This window comes from Cynoglossus semilaevis, chromosome 10, assembly GCF_000523025.1.
Source record: "Cynoglossus semilaevis isolate Cse_v1.0 chromosome 10, Cse_v1.0, whole genome shotgun sequence".
NCBI classification, from domain to species: domain Eukaryota; kingdom Metazoa; phylum Chordata; class Actinopteri; order Pleuronectiformes; family Cynoglossidae; genus Cynoglossus; species Cynoglossus semilaevis.
Genome location: NC_024316.1, coordinates 13,293,807 through 13,311,499, shown reverse-complemented (window position 1 = coordinate 13,311,499; position 17,693 = coordinate 13,293,807). Strand labels below are relative to the sequence as shown.

Sequence of the window (17,693 nt, the reverse complement as noted above, 5' to 3'; positions counted from 1 at the left end):
CCTCTGTCCCTCCCTGTCGCGCCTCGCCTGCCGTCGTGCAGCGCCGCGTTCTGCCTCTTTGCGGCCCTCGCAAATGCCGCGTTGACCCAGCGGAGCCCGTAGAAGGTCGGCTATTTTAGAGGAATTAGTAAATAACCTTCAATCGGGCCCGAGAGGACGAGCACGAGCTCACGGAGGATTGGTTTTTTTTTCTTGGTTTACAGAGAGGAAACCGTCCCTGCTGTACACACCTCACAACCTACATACAGAAAAACAAAGAAGCTGGGACTATAAATCCAGCCTGTAGTGGAAATGCAGTATTCTACACACACACACACACACACTCACACACACACTTCCACCATCTCAGCTCTGCCTTTTGTTATAAATATAACATTGATCACATTTAAAGCCTGCTGGGTTGTTGCTTATGATTAGTGTAGCTCCTCTCAAGGTGGATCTACGTAGGGCCCACGTCGGACCACGGTCGCAGAAAAGATGAAGGGGTGGAGGAAGAGGGGGGGGAAGGGGGGGGGTGACTGGGTGGGAAGCTTAAAAAAAAAAGGAAAAAGAATGAAAAGAGCAGCAGCCTGAGCCTGTGCCGGTCGAGCAAGTCAGCTTTAAACCTAACGCACATCCAAAAGCACAAGCCATGAGTCGGATCTGAGGCAGCAGAGCCCGAGAGAGAGAGAAGAAGAAGAAGAAGAAAACACACACACACTCACATACATACATACATACATACACACACACACACTCACACTCACGACCGCGAGGGGAATCCGCTGAGAGGATCGGCTCAGACAGAGTGAGCTGCCGTAGATTGTCCAAAGGGGCAGCGTTTCTCCCAGTTCCGGTTTGTCCGCCTGTGTGCGCTGTGCGAGTTGGGACCACCAAACAAAAGGCTGCCGTCATCCTACTGGAGATCCTCAGCTGCGAGAGAGTCCGTCTGCTGGATGCTAACTCAACATGAGCTCCTATTTTGTTAACCCTCTTTTTTCTAAGTACAAAGGCGGAGAGTCACTGGAGCCAACTTACTACGACTGCAGGTTTCCACAGAGCGTCGCCCGCAGCCACACGCTGGTGTACGGACCGGGGGCAGCGGCACCGGGCTTCCAGCATCCGTCCCATCACGTGCAGGACTTTTTCCACCACGGCACCACGGGGATCTCGAATCCCGGATACCAGCAAAACCCCTGCGCTCTGGCTTGCCACGGGGACGCGACGAAATTTTATGGATATGAAGCCCTTCCGAGGCAAACGCTTTATGGTACCCAGCAAGACGCGAGTCTAGCGCAATATCCAGACTGTAAATCGTCGAGCAGCTCTAACCCCGGAGAAGGACAAGGCCACTTAAATCAAAACTCCTCTCCCAGTCTTATGTTCCCCTGGATGAGACCCCACGGTCAGAATCGTACAATTATTTCCTATTCTGTCTGTTGTTGATCGCTGCGCGTTCATGTCTCTCTGTGTGCGTGTGTGTGTGTGCATGTGAGCTCAATAACATTCCCTGCCTAAACACATAAATGCTCTCCATATATATACATATTGTATATATATGTGGAAATACACTAGTGTGACTGTGTGACTGTGTGTGTGTGTGTGTGTGTGAGTGTGTTGTGCAGCCATAGAGTCATAAGTGAGGGAACATGATGGGACACATACAACCTGCACTGCAGGCTGCTGTTGCTCTGCAGCACATGTCCATACAGGGCTGAGGAGCCGTGTGTTCAAACAGAGTCGATTACCGACCTCAGCTCGTGACACCAACCTCTTTGAAGTCAATTATCGCTCACGTTAGATATTTCACAAACTCCAGAGGCAGCGGCGGGGATGGATAAGTCAGAGGCTAAAATATGATGCTGCCACAAACTCCTCCAGGAGCAGCAGCAGAGTGACAGCAGGGTCAGCTGCAAAACAGCCCGTCCCGATCACCAACGACCCTGACTGTTTGTTTGTTCTTTTTTCTGGGGGTGTTATTTGACCCTCAGGCCTAATGCGGCTCAGACTCAGAGTCATGATCATAAAACGAAAACAAACCCTGGGTGGATATGACATTATCGTCCCGTTTACGGACCATCATGAACTGCACACAGGTGTAGCTTCATCTGTATCTGCTGAGAGACATCTAACATCACCCTGCCTCCAGCAGCTGTCACTGTTAGCTGAACCTCACCTCCACGGTATCCCCCTTTTCTGGCTATTATGTGTGTGTGTGTGTGTGAGAGAGAGAGAGAGTGTGTGTGTGTGCGTGTACTGAATCGGTAGAAACCGAAAACAAAATGCACACGAGTTTTGCTTGTAGTTTGATAACATTGCTAGAAGTGAATTGTGGGAAAAATAATATAAATAATAATCATTAATAATTAATGGACACTGTCTCCTCATACTGACCCACTAAGTCCTGGGCAATAATAATAATAATAATAATAATAATAATAATAATAATAATAATAATAATAATAATAATAATAATAATTTAGCAGACCTGTAGACAGAGCTGCTAAATTTAAAAAACAGGAAATGCGTCATAATTTATCGTTAAATTCAATTTAATTGACCTGACACTTCTACAGGGAGTGTGGCCAGGCGTCATGGTAGAGTTGATCCGGGTGATCCGGGTGTGACTGCAGCTAACCTCTGGCTTTATTTCATATTTCAAGCCCCAGGAAGAAGGAATGGCAGACAAACCTACAGTCGGTACCAGACCCTGGAACTGGAGAAGGAGTTCCTCTTCAACCCTTACCTGACCCGCAAGAGGAGGATCGAGGTGTCCCACGCCCTGAGCCTGACCGAGCGGCAGGTGAAGATTTGGTTTCAGAACAGGAGGATGAAGTGGAAAAAAGAGAACAACAAAGACAAGTTTCCGGGTCAGAGGGGTGAGGCCGAAGCCGAGGGCGAGGAGGAAGGCACCGAGGACGCTGAAGGGGAAGAGGCCGAGGAGAAAGAAGTGGAGGAGAAAGAGGAGAGCAAGGAGTGATTTTATGGTCCCTTTTTATTGTTATATGGCTGAAAAAGGCAGAAAAAGGAGAAAGAATGAGGGAGAGAGAGGGGAGAGAGAGGGAGAGAGAGGTGTCATAAACAGACGAGGAGTCACAAGGAGAGCAGAGAGCGTCCACTTCATGACGACACCCTTTTATTTTGTCCAGAGGGAACAGGAATCCCACTAATAATGCTCTCATAAACACACACAGCGCCCTCACAGATATCCTAATTCCATTTATTTTTTTATTTTTTATTTTTTGTTTTCAAGAAACACCTCCGAAAAATATATTTTTTATTTTTACCTGAGCTGTCGCCCTGACCACAAAAAACCAAGGGTAAATCCGTAAAAGCGCACGTTAATTTTTATTTTTTTTACCAAACAGCTTAGCTCTTATAATTCTTTTTTTTTGAAAAAAAAAAACAAACAAACAATTGTATCCCTTTATTTTTATTTTTTATTGTATTTAACAACATTTGCTTTAAAAATGACTTCTTTTTCTTCCAGAAAAAAAAAAAACAAACCAACTCCGACCTGTGTTGTAAATAAATGAAAGTCTACATTTAAGAGAACAAACAAACAAACAAACAAAGAGTGAAAAAACAAAGACAACATTTCAGAAGTGTTCAGTCAAGTGTAGCCTTCTAACCTAGTATTAGATGTTTTTCAGACATCACCACAGCAGCTCCACACACCCTGGGGTTCGAACTGTGACTGTAGCTGTTCCACTGCTTCCACGTGAATGGCCCTGACACACACACACACACACACACACACCACGTTTTTCTAGGACGACCAGGGAAATGCAATCGTTTGAAATCCTTTGATGCTACCTAAACCTGGGGGAAATTGCAATAGAGATTTCTGAATATAGAGATTTCGTACGGTTTTAATTTTAGAAGTGTTCTATATAAACCTTATATGATTAAGTTATGTATGTAGCATTTACCCGATATACAGTTATATCCACTTGTTGAAGACAATTTGTGAGTCTTGGGAAGACAATTAGCTCCAAGCCAAGCGAGCAAAAGTGAACGATTGTACCACGGCACTACCTAAACTCAGAGCGACGCCTTTTGCAGAAGTTCTACTCCACACTTAGTGGCATCGCTCTGACATGATTGCAAGCTATTTTCCCCAACAACTAAAACTGCCTATGACGCACATGTTACTGTGTATGATAATACCTGCTACAAATTACAAGGATTTTAAAGTTAAAGGGAGTTTTTATTTTAACGTGCTGGTGATATAGCGTAGTTGTTTTTGCACTGAATATAATCTTTATGTACGTCTTGTTATATATTGATGTGAACAATATGCTCGTTTCCTGGTGTTTCTCCTGTGAAAGACGGATTTGTGCCCCCCCTCCCTGCCCCGTCCCGTCCCGTCCCCGAAACCCCCCGCCATTGTTGATGTAAAATCACGAATAAACCAGATGACTCACACATCATTTCTGAGTTTTTTTCTTCTTTTTGATCCGTTGCTTGTTTCATTGATGGTATAAAATAATAAAACATTTTCAATAGCGTTCTCACCCAGAATTAGGCCGCATGGAGTGTGGGCGGAATGACCGGGTCGAACCCCAGTCTGACGTCAGTCTACACGTCCATTATATTGTTCTTGACTCCAGTCCTAGACTTTTATTGAGACACTCAGAGCTCATTATTGCCCCACTTCTCACAGCGGATCACTGTTTACACCGAGGTGATCGTCCATTCACGGGGGAAACGACCGAACGGCAAAGTTGACGTTTTCACCACGCTCTCTCTTTTTCTTTTTTTCTGCGCAACTGCTTCCTGTTCGTTTGTTTTCACGTGACGTAAACTTTGTCTCATTTCGACCAAATCGATTAAATAAGCGCCAGACGTGCGCTGTTTGCAGATGTTTTCTTTTATGGCTTCTTCTAAAGCCGGGCGCCGCGTCTCCTGCGCAGCGGGCGAACCCTCTGAAGCCACAGACGCGTTTGATTCATCCTCTCCATAACAGTAATAATAATAATAATTGTAATCATCTTCATAATAAGACCGGCCTTTCCCCTCTGTGGGGAGGACACCGAACCCTCCTTAATGAATGTTCGGATGAGTGATGAGAGCTGAACAAACATCTGACTTCATAATGACAGAGCGGCAGGTTTTCAGTCCAGACAAACCTGGAAAACGCGTGAGATCTGGGGACAAGTGCGGGAAACACCTTGTGCGTCATCCTCTTCCCTCCATCAGGATGAAGCCAACGTGAGCGGCAGCTGTGGTAAAAACAACCGACCCAACATGGGCTCCCAGAGTGGGCAACATGGTTAAAATCTATAAATGTGGGTCACTTTTTTTTTTAACTGACTGATGAATGGCTGAGAACACGCTCGTTTGTGTTCTCGTTGGAAATGTGATCCGACTTTAAAAACAACCTTGAAACTGGATCTCCTTCTTCTCCACCTCCACTGTCTGGACTCAGACTCTCCTCCCTCCGCACCTCCTAATGTTCTCGAGGCCCGAACTCACTTTTATTGCATCTCTTTTGTTTAATTTTTAAAAACCAACTTGCTCTTATGGAGCCGTGCTTTTGGGCTAATTGACAGTGTCGTCTCTCCGTGTGCTCGGAGTCAGTGTCACGGATCTAAATTATTCAGAGCCTCTGCTGGTGCGTCCAGTCTGTCTGCTTTTCTCTGGCCTATTATCATACTCCACTGTCTGGATAAACTGTACTAATACTGTGTGCTGCCGCAGACACGGTGTGAATACTAATAATTCAACCTCCTCGGTTATTGGATTGTAACTTACTTTTATTACTTTCAGGGCTTTAACGCGTCCTCGGTCAGTGTTGTCTCCGTCTGTACAGGTAGATAAAGGCGTATATGGAAATAAAAAACACACACAACTACAACACAGTGTGTCATATGTTTTATTCATTTTTAATTTTACATTTTTATTTAAAAACATAAATATATAATTATGAATAAATAAACCCGAGAGTGTTGATAAGTCGATTCAAATGAACATCGAAAGATTTAAGAGTTTTAAAGACTAAAATATTTTTAAAAAATATCCCAGTCTAGTCAATAGTATATGCTGTAATTGAAATATCTATAAAAAATATAAAAAGTAAACTAGTATCTGGTCTTGTAGCATTTTAGTCCCTCCTGCTGTTGTTTTTTTGTTTTGTTTTTGTATTTTCCCGTGAACTGCGTCACCACGGCGCATCTTTTGCGTCTTTTATTTCCCCCTTCTTTAGAAGATTCCGGATGTTTCCCACATGCACCGTGGATTGTCCTTTTGTGTGCGCGTTTGTGTACTTTTACCATAGGGCTGACATTACCAATAAAGTTTATTGGACCCGCTGTAAAGTTTATTGCTGGTGTAAAAGCGCAGCTCGGATGGCGCTGCATCCGCTGTCGAGTGTGTGCGAGGCTCAGTGTGGAGACGCGGCCTGTGACGACGACGTGGGCGCTCGTTTCCAGTACGTAATACAAACGTGTTTGCTCATGTACTTGTGGTATCGTGTACTATCTGTCCTGTGTATATATTTCAACTGTTTTTGAGGAATCACTCGCTGCTAATGTGTGGGTTTCCTGGATGTAGTCCGTGCGTAATGACGCACAGCTCGAGCGTTTTCTTGTAAAAATAATAATAATAATAATAATATTTTTATTTAATCATGTGTTTGTGTTTCTATGCAGGGAGTTTTAGAACATGAAATAGTTACATGTGAGGATGCCGTTCCTTGATTTTCATGTTTCTGAGATTTGAAATGTACGTTTTTCACGTGTATCACGTTTTTCGTGTGGTGTTCGAAACCCGCCGAGACTCTGACCCAGATTTACACTGTTGAAGTCGATATGTTTGAATCCACGAGCTCGATCTCTGCAGGTTAAATCTCCACCACCTGGTATTTCAGTTTAGGGGTACTTGTTTGCGATTAATCGAATCCCTAATGTGGGATTCGACGTGTTCTTATGGACACTGTGTTTTCACCTGGATTGTTCAGTTGGTTTGGTCGTGAGGAGGAAGTCATGTTTGACATGTTCTGGACTGTGGTCCATGTATAGAGACAGGACAGTGAGACCCAGGCCCTGCATGGAGCCATAGTCTGATTCCAGTTTGATCAGACGTCTCTCCTTCCCTCCATGTCTCTCCCTGCTCCTCTCTGCCTCCTTTCCGGTCTCCCCTCCCTCTCCTTCTCTCTCGCCCTCCTTTATTTCCTATTTCCCGTTGGCTCGGGTACAGCTCGGCTACATGTTGGCACACAGCCTGTCCATTAAAGGGGAGCTGTCATATTTCTTATAATCTGTGACATATGCTGGATTTTCTGCACCCACACGGAGTGAGACCAATTTTAGTTTTGTGACAATCTGCAAAAACAGGAAGGCAAAGATGGGTGCAAACATTCCTGGTTGTTAAAGGGAGAAATTTACAGCTGAGTAATAAAAGTTTACGACTGAATCCTTTCTGCGATTGGCTGCAGCGAGCCACGTGGCACACGCTCTATGAACATGAACTTTATGCTGTTGTCTATTCTCTAGTCCTTCCCTTGTATCAGCAGCAGACTAAAGCTGGGGCGTACAAAGCTGATTTCTGTCCCTAAATCGAACATGTAACGCACTGCTGTGATATTCTACCGCTGCTCAGAGTCATATTCATCCGCTCTCCGACTTCCTGACAGAGGGATCTTCGGGACGTGCCGCCGCCTCTACCATCCACTGCCTGCGTATGTCCTCCCCGGAGGCAATAAAGCAGAGAATGGCTATAGGAGAGAGGAATCAACGGAGGCTGCTGGGCGAAACAATCCCTTCCCCTGGTAAACAGACGCCGCGAGTGCCGCCATGATCTCCCTGTCGTCGCGTCGCGAAGGCAGCCAGCAGCGCACGGGGAGACGTGCGCGCGGGTGATATCTGCCCATCGCCATCGTGACCTCTCAGCGCCACGAACCGCGGACACTCTGCTGAGGTAGGACCCGGCGGGTGAACGCCGCTCTTTCTCACTGTTTTAGCCTCAGTGCTTGGTGGATTAGTGGCTTTGGATTGTTGAGTGATGCGGAGAGTGTGAGACCGTGAGAAGGCGGAGGCGTCCTCTCTCACTCTGTGTGTGTGTCTGTGTGTGTGTGTGTGATAGTGTTGCTCTGTGACCTGACCCTGTAGCCTGAGTGGCTGCTGGTGCTCACTGCCACTGTCCCTCCACTGCTGCTGCTGCTGCTGCTGCTGCTGCTGCAGTGGATGAGCAAACAGCACCATTTAAACCCTGTGTACAGATGCTGGGCCACTGTGTGGTTATGAATTATCTAGTGATAGTAAAGTTAGTCATCATTCAGAGGCCGCTGTGACCAGACAGGTGAACAGTGTTGACTGATCTGATCTAATAACGCATTTCCTGCTTGTTGTCACGCGCTGTGTCCCGTCTGTGCAAACAAAAAACAAAAAACCGAATTTCACGCACTCATCCACATAAACACATAACGCACACAGACATTAAAATGTTACACAAAGCGCACGACAGTGCCCCCTAGCGACCTGCGGGGCGCTGCATGTGTGGATGTGGAGGGGTGGGTGTCGAGGCTTGTTGTTTATGGCTGCTGGCTTCCACTGCGGATGTCAGCTGACCCGGCTGATACTCGGCCGCCGGAGAGGAGCTGCTCGGGGCTGACGCTGAGCAGTGTGTCCGCGGATCTGCTGCGGTGACTTTGTGGAGGAGGAACGCAGATCTGTTTACTGGCTGCGTGTAGTTTGGCTCTGATGTGACGCCGCGCGTCGAGGAATCTGCAGCTGTGTGACGTAATGACTGACGACAGTGTTGAGAAGTTAGCATGTGTATTTTATTTACAGTACACAATCGGCAGTGACTTGTAAATACCACCCATCAGCGGTAATCACGACAGTCTGATGTGGTGAGGATGAACGATTGAACATTAAAGGTGTCAAGTTGTCAAATAAACTTAGGATTGGCAACACACATCAGAAGGGGATAAATGAGTGTGTGTGTGTGTGTAAGTGTGTGTGTATGTGTGTGTAAGTGTGTGTTTTGGGAGTCAACCAAGTATAAATAATAAGTATAAAATAAAACATGAGGGGCCTGCATTGCACCTGAAAACAAAGCAGTATGATGCAGAGCCAACCAGTGTTTGTGTCTCTGTGTGTGTCTGTGTGTGCGTGTGTGTATAGAGTGGGATTTTATATTTGAAATCAGCCAACTATAAATAATCAAAGTATAAAGTAAAACATAAGGATCTCAGGGCCTGCATTGCACCTATAAACAAGGACGTATGTTGAAGAGCCAAATAATGTGTGTGTGTGTGTGTGTGTGTCTGCATACTGTATGTCTACTGGCATTATTACTATTATCACTATTATTATTATTAGCATTATTAGCATTATTAGCATAGTATCTGGTAGTATTAGCATTATTAGCCTTGTTGTTATCGTGAAGATGACTGGTTTTACGCAAACGTAACATCAGACAAATCCGGTTTTTTTAGTATCTGCATTAAGTGAGAATAAAAAAATTGTAGTTTGTAATTTTAAGATTAGGCTAAAAAAATAAATAATATCCTCTTTTAGTCTGTGTGGGTGAAGACGTGTTAGTATAATGTCTTCACAAAATTATTTGTCTGGGAAATGTGTGTGTGTGTGTGTGTGTTATATCCATGACGTCCTTCCTTCAGTCGGCTCTGATGGTTCTGTCTGTCTTTACCAGGTTCTGCTCCTGTCATGTGTCCTTTTTGTTACTCACTCCACCTTCAGAGCCTCCTTGTTTCCTTCTTCCTTATGCGCAGTGAAGCTTCCTCTGATGTCCACTGTACTGTGGAGACAAAGAGAGAGAGACAGAGAGACAGAGAGAGAGAGAGGCTTTTTGAATTGTTGGCTACATTCAGATCCAGTGCAGACTGGTGGAAAACCACCGTGTGTAGCTGAGCATTTGCAGTCTGTGTGTGTGTGTGTGTGTGTGTGTGTTTTGTTGGGTTGTTTTTTTTTTTAAAGCAGAGATGGACTCCCATAAAACTCCATGAAGTCATGCATCTGTCCGCATCACCACATTTAGAACCTCACCCACTAATCCCGACAGGACGCAACTTTTGCCTACTAATGGTCATAATTTATGATGTGTGGATCAACATGCGCACATCGGGCAACAGCTTCCTGAGTGCTTAACGAGCATAAAGTCGAACACTTCCGGACATTAATTGGACCGGCCAGCGATGGCAAAGTGCTTATGGGGGGCTTTACAATGTTAGTATGTGAATTAGTCCTTATTAGTGAGGGTTAGAGGCGGAGGGGGAGTTAAAAGCATCGCGGTCTGACCAGACTTTTGCCTTCCCTTAGCTGTGTGTTTAATCATGGCTGATAATGTCGAGATTTTACACGTCCCATAGAGCTAATACTGACTAATGGTGTAATGTTGAATATTGATAACTGCAGCCCCTGCAGCACAGAATACAAAAGCAGCCGGGCCTCTGCTGCAGGGGAACAGGCTGCTGCTGCTGCTGCTGCTGCTGCTGCTGCTGCAGCCAGGCCTTCAGCCCAGGGAAGTGGATGCATAGGAATGTAATAATAATAATAATAATAATAATAATAATAATAATAATAATAATAATAATAATAATAATATATTAGCAATTATAGGAATGGTATTAATACTAATAATACTAATGTCTATTTTGCAACAAAAAGAATAATTGGAGAATATCCACAGTGAATAATTTGCCGGTCTTCACTCTCTCGCTCTCTCTCTCTCTCTCTCTGCCACAGTGTCAGTCATGAGGACGTGGACACCAAACGGCTTCTCCTTTCTTTTGCCTTGCCTTCTGCGTGAAAACCCCACGCTCACGGGCCGCAATAAAACACTAAAACACGAAGGAAAGAATGACCTTTCTAATTCTGCACACTGCCTCAGCCTCTGCTGCATTCCGACCCCTCCAGTCCACACATTGGCCTCACTGTTCAGCCCTTATTTACAACCTGGACTTTATGGAGCGGCGTGTTTTTTGGAGGGGGAGGTTCGGGCTGAGTTGTGCATGACAATTGGCTTCAGGGCGATCGGTGTTATTTTAAAACGTTTTTTGAAAAAAATAAATAGCTTCCAATATTTATATATATATATGCTACATTTTAGAACATTAATAAACACAAAATATAAAACAGTACTTTTGAGGGTTTAAATTTTTTTTCTCTCAATCTATAATTTTAAAAAAGTCCAAATGTACATCACACACTCAATATTTATTTTTTGTATTATTTTTGGTTTTATATTTAAATTATTGCCCCTTTATTAATACACCAAACATCCACATCACAACATTAAAACTAGAATTACCAATTTTTCTAAAGTGAATAAAAAATATCTTCGTGCTTTTTTTTTCTCTCTACTACATTATCCTATAATTCCTCTCCTTGATTTTCGACAGAAAACCAACCAACCCCAGCTCAGCTGAGCTCTTATTGCCCCGGCCTCCTGCCTGTGCGCCTCGTCTGCCCCCGAATTCGCGCGACGCGGATGTCACATATGGCCACGAATAAACTGAAGGGGAAACTTTTATTGCAGCAGCCACTTCCTTCTCTTTGTTCCCGTCTCTTTTATGGGCATTCAGGTTCCCAAACAGCAGACCAAACAGTGCCGTGAGTCTCTCAGCCTGTTGAGGAAATCAATGAGCTGCACCGAGAGGCTGCTGTGGCCACGGCGACTGTGTTTGAACAGACATTTTCAATAAGCCTATCGATTATTTCATTGGTATCCATTATGGCCTCGCGCCAAAAGCCCGGACATACTGACTGTGAAATGTATCGATGGAAATCGGTGCGTGGAGTGTAGTTGGTCATTATTTAGGACGCTTTTATTTTTTTAAGAATTATATCAGTAATAACGATAACAATAACAACAATAAAGTGGGAGTTAAAAACAGTTTATTGGTGTTATAATAATAATAATAATAATAATAATAATAATAATAATAATAATAATAATAATACTTGTGTGCTCCTTTGTTTTTGTTAATGAGTGATTCTTACACATGTAGCGGCAGCACAGTCTCACAGTCAGTCTCACCCCCTGCTCAGGTTCGGATAATTATTTTCCATTAAAAAAAAGAAAACACCTCGAAAGTCGTTTTCAAACCCATCATTTACTGCTGAGATAATTATCAGGTCGTCTTTCCTGTATCTCTCTCTGTGTGTGTGGGTGTGTGTGTGTGTTCCAGAGGAATTTACACAGTGTGTTTGAAATGATACAAATCTTTACGACGCCTCCCCTGACTGTAAATATAGCTGCTGCAGGATCCTCGGCTCAGTCTCGGTGTGAACCACCGCAGCTTCATTTACCTGTGGAGGATCTTCCTCCGCTCACTCACTCACAGATTGGAGTTTTATCAACTATGACGCAGTTATTTGACCGCTTGGACTCAGTGAACACTATTTTCCACACGCTGTGCTCTCGTTTTCTGAGTTGGGGGAGATTTGCTGCTGCTGCTGCTGCTGCTGCTGTTGTTGCAGGGGTTTTGCTGCAGAGATAGTTGTTGGAGAGCTGGGGAACGTCACTTGTTTTATTGCCCTCAGTGAAGAGAGACCATAAACGCATTCTTAGCAGCACCTACACCCTCGCCCTCCCCCCGCCGCACTGCAAATGCATGGAGATTGTTCACATGCCGGATAATTCATACACAGGCTGGAAACATTCACAGTATGTTAGAAAGTCGTCGATAAACAACACATGTCAATATTCATTTTAGACACCCTCCCCTGTGTGGTATACGGGGTGGGGGGGGGGGGACGGGGGGGGGCTGTTATACCACACAACAAAGAAAGCTGTGAGATGACAACATGGAGATAATAGATCTCTGCAGTGGTAGAATTAAAAAAGTGACTTTTTTGACACACACTCTCTCTCTCTCTTTCTCTCTCTCTCACACACACTCACACACACACACGCACACACACACACACACACACTCAGTAGAGAGAGAAGATAATGGCTGATCTGTGTTATAGCTCACTATATGTCTTTAATGCCCGTTTGACCCTGTGAAGACACGGGTTCATGTGTATTAATCTGACTCGGTGTAAGAATGAAACCCCTGATCACTGATCACTGATCACTGAGTGACGTCTGCAGCACACTTCCTGCACAAACACCTCATCTCTCAAAGTTCACGTCCAAAAAAAAAAAGAGAGAGAAAGAAAGTAATGTTCCTAATAGCCGAGCTGCACAGTGTGCCGCTCCAAATCCACGCTGTGTTTATCGGCATTTAGCAGTAATGTTCAAGCTCTGAGCTAAAAGCTACAGTTTCCCCTGCGCTCCTGCCTCTCAATTGGTGGAGAATGGTCAGCTGACGCTGTCATATTGTCTCTCAGCGAGCCAAGCCTCAGCTATAACACTCGGGTTTGTGCGTCTTAACCGGAGATTGGAAATTAATAATATTGAATCCTCAAAGTAGCCCACGTCCACGCGGAGAGGCAGAAAGTGGAGGAAAAGCAGCGGAGCTTGGAGAAAGGTGTGGTTGGTTGACAGAGACGGGGAGAGAGGTTTCACTCAGAGGGAGACTGAACACAGCGATCAAAGAAGTGGGGAGAGTTGGAGAGAGGGCTACAGGCAAGGTATGAATTCTTATTTCGCGAACCCGTCGCTCTCCTGCCATTTGTCCGGCGGTCAAGATGTTCTGCCCAACGTCCCACTGAACTCCACCACCTATGACACGGTCAGACATTTTTCGTCGTACGGTGCCGCTGTGACCCAGAATCGGATATATACACCTTTCTACTCGCCACAAGACAACGTGGTCTTCGGCTCTGGCCGGGCACAGTATGACTATGGATCAAACGTGTTCCTCCAGGACAAGGACGTGCTCCCCAGCTGCAGACAAACAAACATGGGACTCAACACACAGAGCCACATTGCTCAAGAGTACAGTTTGGATCAAGGAAGAGCAGGAGCGCAGGATCAGAAAGGCAACGTCCCGATCTACCCGTGGATGACGCGAATGAACTCACACAACGGTGAGGTTCTTTTTTTCTTTTTTTTTTTACTACGACAAATAAATTAAGGGAATGGGTCAGTTTTACGATATGTCTTACCAAGAGAGTAAGTTACTTTTTATGACCCCATAAAACATGACCGTATCCCCCCGTCCTGTAGCCGGGCCTTTGCATGTGCAAACAAACAGCTTTCATTTTAGCAGTGATATAGTAGCAAAGATCAGGAGCGTGAGACACAGAGAGGACACACACAGCAGGATGCTGGGGTTATTTTTAACACTATCGACCTTAATAAGTCCTGAGAGACATTTGTTGATTTTTATTTATTGATTGATATATTTTTTCTTTGTCGATTTACACAGCAGATATAGGGCAGAAGTTTCGCACCGTTGTTGTGACAAAATTGAGGATTTTTTTTTAAAATAAATAAGTATGTATAAATGTGAAAAGTCTCACAGACGTGGAGTAAAACCAAATTAAAAAGGGTGTCTTGACTTTGTGACCCAGCAGGAGTGGGCTACGGGACGGACAGACGCAGAGGACGTCAGATTTACTCTCGTTACCAAACACTCGAGCTGGAGAAGGAGTTTCATTTCAACCGCTACCTGACCAGGCGCAGACGCATCGAAATCGCCAACGCGCTTTGTTTAACTGAGCGCCAGATCAAAATCTGGTTCCAGAACCGACGCATGAAATGGAAGAAGGAGAGCAACCTGACCTCCACGGTGACTGGAAGTGAACAGACAGCAGCCCCTCCAGAGGAGGACCGCAGCGGCGCGACAGAGGAAGGGAAGGAGGAAGAAGAAGAAGAGAAGAAGAAAGAATAGTCCATCACCTGGTGACCATTCTAACCCAACATAACTACCTAAAAAAAACCCTTCGTGGACTGGAGAGCAGCTCCACTGCATGCTGGCTATCTCCCACCTATATCCCATGTTGACCACAGGAGTGTTGAGCCTTAGAAATCAAACTATTTCAGCCACACCATGGCCTCCCCCTGACCTCCCCCCCTTCACTCGACCCCCAGTGACATTTGAAGCTGAGTTTTTTCCTTTTTTAAAAATTTTATCTTATTTGCCTTGTCACATCTGTATTGTGAAATAATAATAATAATGATAGTAATAAAAAAAAATCAAGTATTATTTTCTGTGTTATTTCACACGCCAGTTAAATTGTGTGTATTTATGCCCTTAATCCACCACTGTGAACTTCCTGGTCACCTCACTGAATAACAACAGTGTTGGAGCAGACTTCTGTCAGTATTGTACACGCACATTCCACGGGCGGACACTTCCACAGACCACAGTCTGGTTCTTGAAATGTTTCGCAGAATGAGAAAAAAAAGAAAAGAAAAGAAAAAGTTCTTTGCATCAACATGAAAGTTGCACGAAGAGACAAAAGAAAAATTTAAATAAAAAAAATCCCCCACGAACGACATGCCTGTATATAATCCACAGCAGAATATCACGTCCACCCTGTGAGGACTCGTGTGCATTTATAGCCGCATTGATAGACGCCGCATAACATAACATAAAACTGCGCTTAAACCCCCGACCTATTGACCCGATAGCATTTTCTCGTTAGATATAGATTTGTACACTTCCGTTCCGAGTTACGACGTCATGTTTTTGTCATGTAATTGTGTATCATGGAAATAAAACATTTGTAAAACTTTTCCCCGAACTCTGTGTTTCTGTGGACACCACACACATGTGACATCACACAGAAGGGACGTGACTTTATGAAGGTATGCTGATGAAAACACACACACACACACACACACACACACACAGGACTCAGTGTGCGGTCTCCGAGTACAATTTAATTATAATGAGGCTGATGAAAGTACGCAGCCAACCCAGTGTGTGGTCTGGTGTTGTTTAATTATGAAGGGATTGAAGGCTAGAGATCTGAGTGATTGGAACTGTTTGTTGTTGTTGTTGTTGTTAACAGATCATGGTCTGTAAATATTGATTATTGAAACATTTGATGGATGTTTCGAACTTGATGGATTAAACATTGGTGACAAAGAAAGATTTCGCGTCACGGCGGTTCCGTAGGCGAGTTATCACTGGATTTTTCCAAAGACCAAATTTCGCTTCATGAACAAAAAAAATTACTTATTTTTATTTTTTATTTTTTTTATTTTTTTATTTTTATTTTTGTTGTTGGGCGTTATATAGCCTCGTGTTGTGTTGAGGGCACTAAGTCGTGACCGCTGCTGTGACCGTCTTGCCCCATACCAGACGCCAGATGACGCTCTTGTCCTACTGTCGTGCCCTTTTTTTCGTAAAGATCCCCTGCCTGGTCCTGAGCAACCAACAGCTCAAAGTTTACCGGACACGTTTCTCCTATTCATCAATATCCCCATTGAGTATCAAAGCCAATTTATGACTGGCCAACATGTGCACGTGATCCCATACAAATACACCATATTTGGGCAGCGCACGTCGGATCAAGAATAAAAAAAGATACCAAAGCCTACTCCACCTATAAATCCTGGATTATTTTTTAGGGCAGACAGCTGTGAATTTGGCCAAAAGCGCGCTCCAAAGAAAAGCAATGATCAACACCAACAAGGAAACCGCCGCCGCCGCCGCCTCCAGCACCAACAGCCCGGTCTAGTTTGTTTTTAAAAAGTGTTGCTGCTGGTGAGTTGACCATGAGCTCTTATGTTGACAGCTGCAATCTCAGGCAAACAAGCGAGACAACTTCTAACAGAATGTTTAGTTTCGATCTTTCCGGGCGCGCGTCCAGCCACTTGGAGGACGTTAATGTGAACGGAATATTTACTTGTCCCGTCCCCACGACCTCCGTGGAACGGGAGGAGATGCAAACTAGCCTGCGTGGCATTGCTGATCCTGCTCTGCCGCGGGGACCACAGATAGCCATGGTCTCCAGCAGCTCGTCTGCGGACGCCAACTGCTGCGGTGGCGGCGGCGGCGGCGGCGCTGCGCAGCTGGGGCGCATGGCGGACAGAGATCCGCAGAGGAGCGCAAAATCCGGCGGAGGCGTTGGCGGCTGCGTGAGCCAGGAGGGCGAGAGAAACGCGGAGAAGACGCAAGCGGCGAAACGCAACACGAACGCGAGCCAGCGTCAGGACAGTGATCAGCCGCCGCAGATTTACCCCTGGATGACAAAACTGCACATGAGCCACGGTAAAGTTTGTCTGTTTTGTCTGGAGAGGGCGACTCTGGCGCTTTTCTCTGATTCAACCAACACTTCTTTTCGCCCGTTCCACTTTCCCTCTTGAGTTTTATAGGCCAAACGCAGGAAATAATAAAAACTCGCGGTCATAAATTTTATGACAAAGGCATCCATTGCTCGTAAACCTGCTCTGTTACGGTGAAGAGGTGATCTGCGCCCTGATTTATGGCTGTATAATTGGATAAGAGAACAAAACTGTGATGTGAAATAATATTGCAAATTCAGCTTTGTGCGCTATTTTTTCCTGACTTGCTTTATAGTCTTTATTGAGGCTGCATGTGTTGTTTTTTTTACATAGTGTCACACACTCTCTCTCTGTGTGTGTGTGTGTGTGAGGGAGAGAGGGAGAGAGGGAGAGAGACAGAGAAGCTTTAGCCTTAAATTGAACTCTGGGAAACACCAATGCCCTGACCCAATCATGAACTCTTCACCTCTAAAGATCTGAATAGCGCTGCTGCCTCTTCTATAACACAGCCTGTGCAGATGGACACAAGGAAGAAGAAAAAACACGAAACAAGTCTCACTGACTGCTGTTTTGTGTGTCTCCATACATGCAAACATCCCAGCAGCACAAGAGCA

The 17,693-nt window shown here is 44.8% G+C and overlaps 3 protein-coding genes across 3 annotated transcripts in view; all 3 read left to right on the top strand.

The window, feature by feature from the left end:
* The first annotated feature begins 548 nt into the window (after positions 1 to 548).
* On the top strand, positions 549 to 3,370 carry hoxc8a (homeobox C8a). The gene is made up of 2 exons (XM_008318904.2): positions 549 to 1,384; positions 2,643 to 3,370. Exons 1-2 carry the CDS (start codon positions 949 to 951, stop codon positions 2,957 to 2,959), a joined length of 753 nt encoding a protein of 250 aa, XP_008317126.1. The 5' UTR covers positions 549 to 948; the 3' UTR covers positions 2,960 to 3,370.
* A 9,534-nt stretch (positions 3,371 to 12,904) lies between these two features.
* Positions 12,905 to 15,266, top strand: hoxc6a (homeobox C6a). Its single transcript, XM_008318906.2, has 2 exons — positions 12,905 to 13,928; positions 14,418 to 15,266. The coding sequence occupies exons 1-2, from the start codon at positions 13,532 to 13,534 to the stop codon at positions 14,732 to 14,734; spliced, it is 714 nt and encodes a 237-aa protein (XP_008317128.1). The 5' UTR covers positions 12,905 to 13,531; the 3' UTR covers positions 14,735 to 15,266.
* Positions 15,267 to 15,406: 140 nt separating this feature from the next.
* The window catches only part of hoxc5a (homeobox C5a), a 3,855-nt gene continuing 1,568 nt past the window's right edge, over positions 15,407 to 17,693 (top strand). Inside the window, exon 1 of the mRNA XM_008318907.3 lies at positions 15,407 to 17,065. Coding sequence (XP_008317129.1) covers positions 16,570 to 17,065 — 496 coding nt within the window. The 5' untranslated portion in view covers positions 15,407 to 16,569. The remainder of the gene's footprint in view (positions 17,066 to 17,693) is intronic.